General features: G+C 50.3%; 1 protein-coding gene across 1 annotated transcript in view; it reads left to right on the forward strand.

The window, feature by feature from the left end:
* Window positions 1-14314, forward strand: part of SPTB (spectrin beta, erythrocytic) — a 69555-nt gene that overhangs the window by 21653 nt on the left and 33588 nt on the right. Inside the window, exons 5-14 of the mRNA XM_061158357.1 lie at window positions 162-242; window positions 563-678; window positions 1059-1171; window positions 2162-2349; window positions 6224-6341; window positions 7420-7578; window positions 8607-8909; window positions 9962-10112; window positions 10751-11621; window positions 12616-12753. Of these exons, the coding sequence (XP_061014340.1) occupies window positions 162-242; window positions 563-678; window positions 1059-1171; window positions 2162-2349; window positions 6224-6341; window positions 7420-7578; window positions 8607-8909; window positions 9962-10112; window positions 10751-11621; window positions 12616-12753 (2238 nt within the window). The remainder of the gene's footprint in view (window positions 1-161; window positions 243-562; window positions 679-1058; window positions 1172-2161; window positions 2350-6223; window positions 6342-7419; window positions 7579-8606; window positions 8910-9961; window positions 10113-10750; window positions 11622-12615; window positions 12754-14314) is intronic.

Raw genomic sequence — 14314 nt, forward strand, 5'->3', positions numbered from 1 at the left:
CTCTTGGGCCCATCGGATGGGGGAGCCTCTCTGTGGGACTTAACAGCTGCTGCCTTGTTGAAGCCGTTCGAGAAGGGTCAGGTCCACCCCTCTCCTTCACACACTTGTAGGGACATCTAAAGAATCTGTTTCTTAGGTCTTAATGTTTCTCTTGGATGCAGCTACCCCCACGTCAATGTCACCAACTTCACCTCCAGCTGGAAGGATGGCCTGGCCTTTAACGCCCTGATCCACAAGCACCGGTAAGAAGGGGGAGTGGGCTGTGGGAGCCGGGGAACCCTTGGAAGGAGGGGGGTTTGGATGCTTTGCACTTAGCATGTAGGTTACTGTCCCAGCTCCACAGGAACGTTAAACCCGCTGTGCCTGCTCCTCTCACCCTCAGCATCCTGCCTCCCTTAAATCCTCCTTCCCCACATGGTGGTGCTCACAGATCCCTCCTCCAGCCCATGTCCTCTTCTCAGTCCTCTGGCTCAGCCACTTCCTTGCATCTGCCCAGGGTCTTTGCCCTGTTGGTGGGGGACACCATGCCCCCTGCCCTCTAACAGTCTGGCTTCATCCCCAGGCCCGACCTGATCGACTTCGATAAGCTGAAGGACTCCAATGCTCGGCACAACCTGGAACACGCCTTCGAAGTGGCTGAGCGTCAGCTGGGCATCATCCCGCTCCTCGACCCTGAAGGTGAGCTGGCACCCACCAGACGGGCAGGGCACCTGGAGGCGTGTGGTGGTGTTGGGCAAGCCGTGGGCACAAAGTGGGCCTGGGGGCCGGACCAGGGCTCTGTTCTGTCTGCTCTTCAGCTCCAGGCTGGCTCCGATGCCTCCCCTGCCTGCTGGGGAGCCATTGTAGTCTTGCCCACCTTGTCCCTTCTTCCTTGTTTTGTGGTCATAATGTGGATTTCATCCTGTGGCTTAAACCGCAGCCCCATTCCTCTTCCACTCTCACCTGTCACTCGGTACGTGTAGTTGAACTTCGTGCTGGAGACACAGGGAGATGAACCCCTTGAGCCTGACATTTCCAGCTTCTAACTGGTCCTGAGAGCCCACGCTTTCCCCTTGCAGATGTCTTCACAGAAAACCCTGATGAGAAATCCATCATTACCTACGTGGTGGCGTTTTACCACTACTTTTCCAAGATGAAGGTGCTGGCGGTGGAGGGCAAACGAGTCGGTAAGGTACGGAGCTTCTGTGAAACCAGGGCCCCCGGATTCATGCTCACCGTGCAAAGGCCTTGACAGACGCTCCCTTTCTCTCCTAAGAGTTTTATGTCTGGACCCCAGCCATAGGAAAGGGCTCACATTACTCCCACCAACCTTCTCTGAAGCCAAGCATTGCCACATTAATGGCTCCCAAGCTGAATTCCAGCGCAGGTTGATGATCTGTCCTCAATGAGGTCATAGCTCCGGATCTACCTTCCTCCTGCAGACCTATATCTCATGAACTTTCCCTCAGGAACAAAACAGGCTTTTACTTGTTAGTCTATTGTGGTGTCAGATCTCTCAGGCTCCCATAGCCTACCCGGGAGCCACCCCATTCTACAGACCCTCATGCTGGGTCCTCAGCTCCTCCAGGGTAGGGACCGTTTCTCATTCATCTTTGTGCACTGGTGTTGAGCAAAGGCAGTGCCTGGAAGCCTTCCACCCTTGTTGTTCAGTTACTCAGTCACACCCAACTCTGCGACCCCATGGACTGCAGCATGCCAGGCCTCCCCTGTCCCTCACCATCTCCCGGAGCTTGCTCAAACTCCTGTCCGTAGAGTCAGTGATGCCATCCAACCATCTCATCCTCTGTTGCCCCCTTCCCCTCATGCCCTCAATCTTTCCCAGCATCAGGGTCTTTTCCGATGACCCTGATCCTTAATACCCATTTTTAAACAAACAGGACTTTGGCTCCTCTGGTGACTGATGTCCTGGGACAGTGAGCTTTCCAGTCTTTTACAGGATGCGGGAGGGGGGAGCTGCTCCTGATCCCAAACACGGCCAGGTCCCTCCTGCACCTCCTGTCCATCCCTCTACTCAGCAGTGGTCTTGGGCTCTGGGGACAAAGCCGACATAAACACTCTAGGGATTGCGAGGAGGAGGACCACCTCGACTGTGGTCCCCGTTGGCATCCTCACTGACGTCCTCACCCTTCTCATGAGGATGACTCACAAGGTGATTCCCTAGGTAATTGACCATGCCATTGAGACCGAGAAGATGATTGAGAAGTACAGTGGGCTGGCCTCGGACCTGCTCACCTGGATTGAGCAGACCATCACTGTCCTGAATAGCCGCAAGTTCGCCAACTCCCTGGCCGGTGTCCAGCAGCAGCTGCAGGCCTTCAGCACCTACCGCACCATCGAGAAGCCACCCAAGTAAGGGCCCGGGCACCCGGGAGGGTGGGCATCAACTGCTGAGAAACGACCTCCCAAAGGTGGGAGGGCCTGGGGAAGGGATCCGGGAGGCATATCCTGGAGGTTAGAGAGCTGCCTGCCTGTCACCTGCTTCATCCCGTCTTGTCTCCCTGCTCCCAAGCTGTCAGCCTGCAGGAAATGGGCATTGAGTAACCCCTGACTCATAGCCAAGGGAAGTACTTTCTCTGATCCAGATCCCTGAATGGGGAGCAGGAGTGAAATCTCAGGCTTCAGAGTCTCTTCAAAGAGCCTGTGCTGGAGACTTCCCCTTCCCTGCGCAGCGAGCTGCGGGTTTGTTCTCTGGTAATGACCTCTGCATCTGCAGCCCCAGAGCTCGCCACGTGCAGCCTCCTTGATCATCAAACACATCCTTCTTCTTCTCTCCTGTCTGTCACTGCTCATCCATCAGCAGAGCACTTAGCCTGCCTCTCGGGACTTCTGCTCCACTGTGGTGTGTGCAGGGCCTGTGTGCACATATGCACATGCAAATACAGCCATGTGTGTGCACAAACATGCACACATACACACACGGCATTCTAGCTCGCCTGCCCTCAGCTTGTCCAGCTCCCCTGAAACGGATTTCTAGCTCATCGGTGGTACCGGTGCTTTGCTTCTCCCCTGCTCATTCATTCATGACTCGCTAACTGGGAAAGGCCAGACGCGGAGTCTAGAATGTACTATAAATAAATGTCTGATTTCTGGCCTGACACTAACCATGTTTAAAGTCCTAAATCCATCACCCTCAATGGTGAAAAATTGAAAGCATTTCCCCTGAAATCAGGAACAAGACAAGGATGCCCACTCTCACCACTACTATTCAACATAGTGTTGGAAGTTTTGGCCACAGCAATCAGAGCAGAAAAAGAAGTAAAAGGAATCCAGATAGGAAAAGAAGAAGTGAAACTCTCACTGTTTGCAGATGACATGATCCTCTACATAGAAAACCCTAAAGACTCTACCAGAAAATTACTAGAGCTAATCAATGAATATAGTAAAGTTGCAGGATATAAAATTAACACACAGAAATCCCTTGCATTCCTATATACTAACAATGAAAAAACAGAAAGAGAAATTAAGGAAACAATACCATTCACCATTGCAACAAAAAGAATAAAATACTTAGGACTATATCTACCTAAAGAAACAAAAGACCTACACATAGAAAACTATAAAACACTGATGAAAGAAATCAAAGAGGACACAAACAGATGGAGAAACATACCATGTTCATGGATTGGAAGAATCAATATTGTCAAAATGGCTATTCTACCCAAAGCAGTCTATAGATTCAATGCAATCCCTATCAAGCTACCAATGGTATTTTTCACAGAACTAGACCAAAGAATTTCACAATTTGTATGGAAATACAAAAAACCTCGAATAGCCAAAGTAATCTTGAGAAAGAAGAATGGAACTGGAGGAATCAACCTGCCTGACTTCAGACTCTACTACAAAGCCACAGTCATCAAGACAGTATGGTACTGGCACAAAGACAGAAATATAGATCAATGGAACAGAATAGAAAGCCCAGAGATAAATCCACGAACCTATGGACACCTTATCTTCGACAAAGGAGGCAAGGATATACAATGGAAAAAAGACAACCTCTTTAACAAGTGGTGCTGGGAAAACTGGTCAACCACTTGTAAAAGAATGAAACTAGAACACTTTCTAACACCATACACAAAAATAAACTCAAAATGGATTAAAGATCTAAATGTAAGACCAGAAACTATAAAACTCCTAGAGGAGAACACAGGCAAAACACTCTCCGACATAAATCACAGCAAGATCCTCTATGACCCACCTCCCAGAATATTGGAAATAAAAGCAAAACTAAACAAATAGGACCTAATGAAACTTAAAAGCTTTTGCACTACAAAGGAAACTATAAGTAAGGTGAAAAGACAGCCCTCAGATTGGGAGAAAATAATAGCAAATGAAGAAACAGACAAAGGATTAATCTCAAAAATATACAAGCAGCTCCTGCAGCTCAATTCCAGAAAAATAAATGACCCAATCAAAAAATGGGCCAAAGAACTAAACAGACATTTCTCCAAAGAAGACATACAGATGGCTAACAAACACATGAAAAGATGCTCAACATCACTCATTATCAGAGAAATGCAAATCAAAACCACAATGAGGTACCATTACACGCCAGTCAGGATGGCTGCTATCCAAAAGTCTACATGCAATAAATGCTGGAGAGGGTGTGGAGAAAAGGGAACCCTCTTACACTGTTGGTGGGAATGCAAACTAGTACAGCCGCTATGGAAAACAGTGTGGAGATTTCTTAAAAAACTGGAAATAGAACTGCCATATGACCCAGCAATCCCACTTCTGGGCATACACAGTGAGGAAAGCAGATCTGAAAGAGACACGTGCACCCGAATGTTCATCGCAGCACTGTTTATAATAGCCAGGACATGGAAGCACCCTAGATGCCCATCAGCAGATGAATGGATATGGAAGCTGTGGTACATATACACCATGGAATATTACTCAGCCATTAAAAAGAATTCATTTGAACCAGTCCTAATGAGATGGATGAAGCTGGAGCCCCTTATACAGAGTGAAGTAAGCCAGAAAGACAAAGAACATTACAGCATACTAACACATATATATGGAATTTAGAAAGATGGTAACAATAACCCTATATGCAAAACAGAAAAAGAGACACAGAAATACAGAACAGACTTTTGAACTCTGTGGGTGAAGGCGAGGGTGGGATGTTTCGAGAGGAATCGGGTGGAGAGGGAGGTGGGAGCGGGGATTGGGATGGGGAAGACGTTTAAATCCATGGCTGATTCATATCAATGTATGACAAAACCCACTGAAATGTTGTGAAGTAATTAGCCTCCAACTAATAAAAAAATTAAAATAAATAAATAAGTAAATAAAGTCCTAAATCCAATCCAAGTAATATCTCCCGTGAGTCTACCAGGCACTGCACACAGGGGTGGTATCTCTTGGCTGCGTAAGACAGTGCTCGAGGTCACAGACTCCTTGACGTGCCTATGAGCAGCAGGTATATGGGCTGGCCTCGGGCTGGCCTGGGGACCTTGCTTACCATCTGATCTGCAGCTGCCACAAGGAGGAGGGAAAAGTGGGTAGATACTTGGCCACTTGCAGAAATGGGAAAATACTCAGTTACCTGGAGCTCGTCTGGACACTGGGTTCCAGACATCCATCCTGCTGCCATCCTCCCCTCCCCCTGAGATCCTCCCAGAGCCCAGCCTTTCCTCCCCCGTCAGAAGCATCTGGACTTTTGGACAGTTGTCAGGACAGCCGACTCATTAGTACTCAGGTGAAAGTTGCTTTCTGTGCAATATGTTCTTACGTGGATAATGCAGCTTCAAAGGCTTATTGACTCACACCATAAAAAACTGAGTAAAGAGCTAGTCAGGAGCCTTTAGCATTTGTAGAACAGGGAAGAATTTCTTTGTATTGATTGGTAAAACTTGATGCCTACAGGAATTTCCAGAACACTTAGCCATTCCCCCATGGAAACAAATGATAAGCAAACACTGCAGTAGTTGTGTTTTCTTTGATTTATGTTGCAAAGACTCAGCCCCTATTAGGTCTCAGTTGGTGAGTATGATAGACTACTGTTGTAACAGGTAAAACATATAGATCCTCTATCTTTTTTTACTTTTTAAAAATTTTACTGAAGTATAGTTAATTTACAATGTTGTGTTTCCTTTTACTTTTTAAAGAGAAATATGCTTTGCTATCCAAGCTCCAAGATGCCAGGGTTCCATGTTTACTTAAAAAAGAAAAATTGGCTGTGGGAATCTCCACACTCATCACCCAACCTCTGTTTTTTCAACAGGTTTCAGGAGAAGGGGAATCTGGAAGTCCTACTTTTTACCATCCAGTCCCGGATGAGAGCCAACAATCAGAAAGTGTATACGCCCCATGATGGGAAGCTGGTGTCCGACATCAACCGGGTACAGCGGCGTTTTTCATTTTACGTTGCCAGGGGGTTGATTCAGCTCCTGAGAGCAGCACAGGGGATGGTCCCTGGAAAGGGTTCGGTCAAGCCACTCTCTGTGCTGTTGTCAGGGACACAGCTAGCTGTTGAGGGCGCTGTCTGAGCCTAGCCCTGAGGGGTCAGACTCTACCCACCATCCTTCCATTCAGGGGTGGGGAGAGGGGCAAGATAGGAGACAGGGATGGAGAGGTACAAACTACTACCTATCAAATAAGTAAGATACAAGGATTTAAGGTACAATATAAGGAATGTAGCCCCTATTTTATGATAACTTTATATGAACTGTAATCTATACAAATATTGAATCACTATGTGATACACCTGAAACTAATACAATACCGTGAGTCAACTATACTTCAAATTAAAAAAAGGAAAAAAGGAAAAGAGGCAGTTGCTACACAGTTCCAGCTCAAATGCCGTGAGAATGGGGATTCAGCAGGCTTGCCAGTGGGTTAACTGAGCTTCTCCTAATGAGGGCATAAGGAATGGTTCCTGGGCAGGGGTAAGCCAAGCCACTCTCTGTGCTGTTAGTAATGCCCAGCTGGCTGTTGAGGGTACTATCCAAGCCTGGCACTGAGAGGTCAGGCTCTATCCACTGTCCACCTGTGCAGTCCCCTCCTCAGATGCCCAGAGTCCAGTTTATGGCCTATTCTCTATAGAACCTGGAGGGATTTTAGGGAATATCGACTACTTTTAATGAAGGCGAATGCCTTGTGACACTTTGGAGATTTGGAGGCCTACCACCACCTGGAAATTCCAGTGGAATGGTGGTGGCCATTTACTCAACAGGAATTTACTGAGCACCCACAGAGGCAATAACACTATATGAGACCAAGATGGATTTACGGGAAGGCCAGTTTAGGGGAAGAGGAGACTGGGAGGTCATGATCAGTGCTCCCTGAATCTTCAGTTGGCTTAAACAGGAAAACCGGAAGGCTAGGTTCTGTCTAGATTCCTCAAATCATTCAGTCCTGGTGAAAGAGTTGGGATGGTACCCCCAAATCCCAAGAGCTCTCCTCTGCTACCCCGCGCAGGCCTGGGAAAGCCTGGAGGAAGCTGAGTACCAGCGGGAGCTGGCCCTGAGGGGTGAGCTCATCCGGCAGGAGAAGCTGGAGCAGCTGGCCCGGCGCTTTGACAGAAAAGCTGCCATGAGAGAGACGTGGCTCAACGAAAACCAGCGCCTCGTGGCCCAGGTAGTGGGGTGCGCTTGGGACTGCGACGGTGGGGTGGGCGGAGCGGGATAAGCCTCTCCACAGGCCTTGCATCCCTGCTCCCTGTGATTGGGTGGGTCAGGATTGACATCTGAAAAGGACCTCTTCCAGATCGATTAAGTCTCACTTTTTAATTATTTATTTTTGGCTGCGCTGGGTCTTCATTGCAGAGCACGGGCTTAGTTGCAGCATGTGGGATATTAGTTCCCCTCCAGGGATCGAACCTGGGCCCCCTGCATTAGAAGCATGGAGTCTTATCCACTGGACCTCCAGGGAATTCCCTATTAAGTCTCATTTTAGGAAAGAGCCACACAATCCAAAAATGGCCCCAAAGGTTATCCACCATGAACCAGGAGCATCACCCAGAGCCAGAGTTGAAGTCGACATTTCAGGGGTCCTCTGGGGATGTGATAGAAGCCATGCACCTTGTAGGTGTCAGACATGCCCCTTGGACTCTGGCCTTCAAGACTGTGTCACATTTCACTAGCTAAAACCTGACCCGAGGACCAATTCTCCATGAGAGCGTCTGTCCCTTCCCACTTGGATCTTGGCATCAAATCAGTTCCATCTGGAAGGGCGAAAGCAAGCATTCTGAAAGAACTGGAGAGTGTGCAGTTACCCCAGAGAGCATGGGGCAAGCCCTCTGGGTGCAGCTGCAGGGTTTCCAGTAGGAAGCCCCTTCCTGCCCAGAACGGGGCAGGTCCCTCCAGGCAGGGTGGCGAGTGCCAGCAGGTGGGAAAGAGCTCTGTCAGTGATAGTCACCCAGTGTTACACCCACACGGATGGGGCTGTGAGTAAAATCACGAGCTTCTTGCAAAGGTTCTTATGAGACATTTAGTCTTTGGAACTCATCGCTGATAAGATAGGCTGAAAAAGCTGGCAGAAGTAACCTTTTGGGGAAGGACTTTCTCCTACAGAAGTTGCTCCTAAAAGACCTGCCATTTCTCTGAGCTTGGGGACCAACCAAGAGGACCCTAACCGAGCTGCCTGTTTTCCTTCCTGGGGGACAGGATAACTTTGGGTACGACCTGGCAGCAGTGGAGGCCGCCAAGAAGAAGCACGAGGCCATCGAGACGGACACGGCTGCCTACGAGGAGCGGGTGCGGGCCCTGGAGGACTTGGCCCAGGAGCTGGAGCTGGAGAACTACCATGACCAGAAGCGCATCACGGCCCGCAAGGACAACATCCTGCGCCTGTGGGACTACCTACAGGAGCTGCTGGGGGCCCGGCGCCAGAGGCTGGAGAAGACGCTGGACCTGCAGAAGCTCTTCCAGGACATGCTGCATAGCATTGATTGGATGGACGGGATCAAGGTGGGCCCGGGCACCCCCGCCCCACCCCCACCCCGCCCCGTCCCCCTGGGGCTTCAGCAAGCTCTGCTTCCATAGGCACCTCCCAGCCCCATGGCCAAGTCAGAGCAGAGCATCTAAGGCAGCAGAGTGTCTGATGGCATCTGCCTCTCCACGGCTTGGCTCGCTCTGCTCCAGTCTGCTGTATCCCCAGTGATCAAGAAATCTGGGGTTCATAGTTACACAGGTGCCTGCCTGCAGGGCCTGGACGAGACAGACCTCCCTCAGGAGCCTGGAGAATCAAGCTCTGAGTAATCACGATCTGACTCTAGTTGGCTTCCAGACCTTGGCATCCAGGGCCCCTGAGAAGTCTGAGTCTCCTCTCTCGCTATCACAGTGGCTCTCAACTGAGGACACACATCAGACTGACCGGGGCTTGCTTTTTTTTTTTTTTTTTAAGATTTTCTGATATAGGCCATTGTTTAATATCTTTTTTTTTCTTTTTTATTTATTTTCATTGGAGGCTAATTACTTTACAGTATTGTGGTGGTTTTTGTCATACATTCACATGAATCAGCCATGGGTGTACATGTGTTCCCCATCCTGAAGATATAGGCCATTTTTAAAGTCTTTGTTGAATTTGTTGCAGTGTTGCTTATGTTTTATGTTCCGTTTTTTTGGCCCTGAGGCATGTAGGATCTTAGCTCCCCGAGCAGGGATCAAACCCATATCCCCTGTACTGGAAGGTGAAGTCTTAATCTCTGGACCATGAGGGAAGTCCCCCATGGAACTTTCTGAAAATATGTACACCCAGGTCCCACCCCTGGGGCACACACGGGCAGACTGAGTGTAGGACTTGAACACTTGAAAGGTGCTCCCTGGATGGTTCTGATGGGCACCCCCAGTGGGAGATCCTGCTCTGTAGCCTCTTTCCCATTGAGCAGCTGCATTTTCCAGCTGCATCTGACACCCTGGTCCCCAGTGCCCTGGACCCTCACTTAGGAAGGTTATTCTCCTAGCACGTGGGTCTCTCCACCTCTCCTGACTCCCTCTGCCCTGTCTGTCCTCTTCGCCAGGCTCACCTCTTGTCTGCTGAGTTTGGGAAGCACTTGTTGGAGGTCGAGGACTTGCTACAGAAACACAAGTTGATGGAGGCTGACATTGCCATCCAAGGGGACAAAGTGAAGGCCATCACCACAGCCACCCTGCAGTTCACTGAGGGGTCAGGTGAGGCTGTGGGTTGAGGTTTTTCTGTTGAGGCCTCTGGCCCAGCACTCCAGCACCCCAGGGTGGATAAATCTAGCTGTAGAATTCTGCCTCTTTCATCAACACGTGGTACAAGAAAGAAGTTTGAGGGAGAGCAAAATTGTTCAGAAAGCAGGCAACTGCTTCGGTCATCTATTATCAGAAAGGTGCGTAAGCACCAAGAAGGCATCCTTCGTCTTTCATTCTCTTGGCTAGTTCAAGTCATGGCGGAGACAAGCTAGGTTTATAGCTTCTGGTCTTAGATAGGTGACCCCTGCTGCCTCTCAGAAGAATCATCTAGAAATTAATGCCTGGGTCTTTTAAAAAATAATTTCACATTGTGCATTTCTACTGAGAGTTGATCCAACTTTTAACCTCTCTTATTCCTGGAGTTTTAGTGGGAACTAATCCCACTAATTCCTGAAGATTTAGTGGAAACTCATTATAAAGAACTAATTAAAAGCCTGTCCTCTGAGCAACTGAGACCTCCTGCATCCCAATCCCATCCCAATCCCCAGTGAGATGGCAGGTTCTAGCTGTGGTTCTAGTCTGATCTGAAGCTTGCCCAGGGATAATGAAGTCCTTACCCTCTTTGTCCTTCCTCTTCCCATGTCACCCAGGGTACCAGCCTTGTGACCCCCAGGTCATCCGGGATCGAGTCAGCCACCTGGAAAAGTGCTTCGAGGAGCTGAGCAACACGGCAGCTGGGCGCAAGGCCCAGCTGGAGCAGTCCAAGCAGCTCTGTAAGTTCTTCTGGGAGATGGATGAGGCCGAGAGCTGGATCAAGGAGAAGGAGCAGATTTACTCCTCCCTGGACTATGGCAAGGACCTGACCAGCGTGCTCATCCTGCAGCGTAAACACAAGGCCTTTGAGGATGAGCTGCGCGGGCTGGATGCCCACCTAGACCAGATCTTCCGGGAGGCTGAGGACATGGTGGCACGCAAGCAGTTTGGGCACGAGCGGATTGAGGTCCGGATCAAGAAGGTGTCTGACCAGTGGAATGAGCTGAAGGACCTGGCTGCCTTTTGCAAGAAAAACCTCCAGGACACTGAGAACTTCTTCCAGTTCCAGGGCGACGCGGATGATCTGAAGGCCTGGCTACAGGACGCCCACCGGCTGCTCTCGGGGGAAGACGTGGGGCAGGATGAAGGGGCCACACGGGCCCTGGGGAAAAAGCACAAGGACTTCCTGGAGGAGCTGGAGGAGAGCCGCGGAGTGATGCAGCACCTGGAACAGCAGGCTCGGGACTTTCCCCCAGGGTTCCAGGATTCCCCAGATGTGACCAACCGGCTGCAGGCCCTCCGGGATCTCTACCAGCAGGTGGTGGCCCAGGCGGACATGCGGCGGCAGAGGCTGCAGGATGCCCTGGACCTGTACACGGTGTTTGGGGAGACAGATGCCTGTTTGCTGTGGATGGGCGAGAAGGAGAAGTGGCTGGCCCAGATGGAGATCCCGGACACACTGGAGGATCTGGAGGTCGTGCAGCACAGGTCAGAGCTGGCCCTCCCCTCTCACCGCCCCCTACAGTCTGCGCTCCTAGTCCCCAGATCAGCAAGCCTCTCTCTGAGAGGCTGTAGGACGCCCTTTGTCGGAGAGGCCAGGCACCGAGAGTCACGAGTTCTCATCTGGCTTTGGGTACTTCACCCCCAGGGCCTCTCCCAAAGGGGCTCTTTCTAGTCCACGTGTTCAATGATTTTTCAGTGACAGCAGCCTTTGTTCAAATGAATTGTATATGGGACCCCTGATATGTAACACAGAGGAAAGCGGAGGGGACATGACTAAGGGGGAGGTGAGAGGCAAGACTCCATAAGCTCTTTCGGTGGCAGTCCCTAAACCACATGAACCCTCAGGGGCCTCGGAGACCAGTTTGTAAACTGTCAGTCCAAGGCCACTCTCATTTCCAGTATTTGAGTTCCATCAGCACTCCAGCATGGCAAGGCTTGCCCCCAGCATTCTGAGTACAGAATCCAAGGAGCTAAGAGCAAGAGGCTACTCCTTGAGCCTTCCCTGGTGGTCCCATGCTGATGCTGGAGGGACCTGGGCTCTTATCTCAGAGGGGTCAGCTTTCATAACCGGATGCCCACAGCCTCAGTAGTTCACCCTTCTCTTCCCCAGGACGGAGCACCTGACTGGGGAGGTATCCTTCAGGTGGAGGCAGTGGAATTAGGGTTCAGGAGCAGCAGCTGAGCCAGTGGAGGTGTGGCAGATGGTTTCTGTGGCCATCAACACCGCCCACACCTCATTTTTCCTCCATCTCTGTTGAGACATTGACCTGTATAAGTAACCAGGTCTCTCCTAGCCTCATCTAGGAAATGCTAAACCATGAAACTGGACCCATGAACCAGAAAAGAGGGCGTGTCAGCACACCTTTCTCCTTTCTCCCCTCTTACCTGGTGGAAGGAGGTGGAAGAAGAAAGCAAGAGCGGGGCAGAAAGCAAAAACCGCTGCTGCCTTAGCAATCCTCATTTTCTCTGTCCACATCAGGTTCGACATCCTGGACCAGGAGATGAAGACGTTGATGACTCAGATTGATGGCGTGAACCTTGCTGCCAACAGCCTGGTAGAGAGTAATCACCCACGCAGTGCGGAAGTGAAGAAGTGCCAGGATAACCTGAACACCAGGTGGGGTGTGGGGAGGGCTTGGAGATGGGGGCTTCTTTTCTGGCACATCTGTGGGGTGTGCCGCAGAAGTCAGGAGGCCTGCTGTGTGTGCTAAGTTTGTACCCTCAGAGTTCCTGCCTCCATCTGCCATGATCTCCTTCTGACCCTGGAGCTCTAGCCCCAGGGAGGAGGGACCTGGGTGGTGACCAGCCCAGGGAGAGAGATGTGTTCCCAGAGCTGCAGTGCTGTGCCTGGAATGGGTGTGTGCTGAGCAATGGAGGAAATGCCCTGAGTGCATCCACAGTTAGAATCAGGCCATGTGGTTCTCAGGCCACATTTCCCTGGACGTTCTTGGGCAGGGAAGATTGCTTTCTGAGAGCTCTTAAGTATTGTCCATAAAAGAAAGCTCCTGCTTGTGCCAAAATGCAGCATTGATAATGAGACTGGCTTGAATGAAGAGGAGAATTAGCAAGAAGCCTTGAGCACACGCCATGGCCAGAAGGAAAAACAGGCCCTAAGGAGCCGCTGGAGAGGGACTGCTTTCAGTACAGGATGTGATTGCCACGGGCTCCTTGGGAGTCTCTGAGGACGGTGCATGCACCTGTGTTCCGTTCGCTATCCTGGGCTCTACATGGGCAGCACCACGTTCACTGCCTCGCCACCGCCCCAGTCCATTACCCCACACCTGCCTGAGCCCTGCTCTGCCTGAGGCAACCTGGGAGGTGGGGTTAGGGAGGACTTGGAGCAGCACAGGGGGCTTAAGAGGAGGCAAGGGGTAACCCCCTGGTACTTGGGAGCCACCAGATTGTCTCAGCATCCGAAGACGGGGGCTGTAGTTCAGGAGGGTCCTCTGCCAGCTGAGGTTTGTGCCAAGGAGGAGGATGCCTCCAGTTCTTCTTTAGGCTTGGAGGTAACAGTGATACGTGTGTTTGTGCCCGTGCGTGTGTTTGTGAGACAGACAGGAAGAACTTGTCAGCCAGTAATCTGCTGCTTTGAGGAGCTGTAGTCAGAGAATGCTGTTATAGACCCCTAAGCCAAGCACTGTCCTAAATGGAATACACCAAGGTGCTTGCCATCCTTAGAGGAAACCCGAGGCCTGAAAAGGTAAGATGGCCTTCCATTACATCTGAGCCATGTATCCCAGACAGCCTGCATCCTGCACAGATGCTTCCTCCACGTGTAGCCCGCCCCACTTGGGGTCAGTCTCTTTTGTTAGAAAGTTGGATCTCATCGTGAGTGGAAATCTGCCTCCTTGAAATTTATATACATTGGTTCTGGACTCCGCCTGTTAGAGATACTGAAACTTACTCCAATTCTTCTTCCACGTGATAGCTCTTTGACTCTTTTTAAAGACAGTTGTCCCCCTTCACCTGCACCCACGGTCCTGCCTCCATGTGGGTGCCGTTCTCTCTACAGGGTCCATCCTCCTCCAACAATATGGTCTAAATTGTGCTTGTTTTTAGGCCAGTACAGATTTCTCTCCCTCCCAGTTGCCAGGATGAAAAAGTATCTTTCCTTGACTGATTTAGAGCTTCATACTCTACCTTTTATTATAATTACTTTAATCTTTTAAGAAATTTTC

The sequence above is a fragment of the Dama dama genome, chromosome 12 (assembly GCF_033118175.1).
Source record: "Dama dama isolate Ldn47 chromosome 12, ASM3311817v1, whole genome shotgun sequence".
Classification (NCBI taxonomy): domain Eukaryota; kingdom Metazoa; phylum Chordata; class Mammalia; order Artiodactyla; family Cervidae; genus Dama; species Dama dama.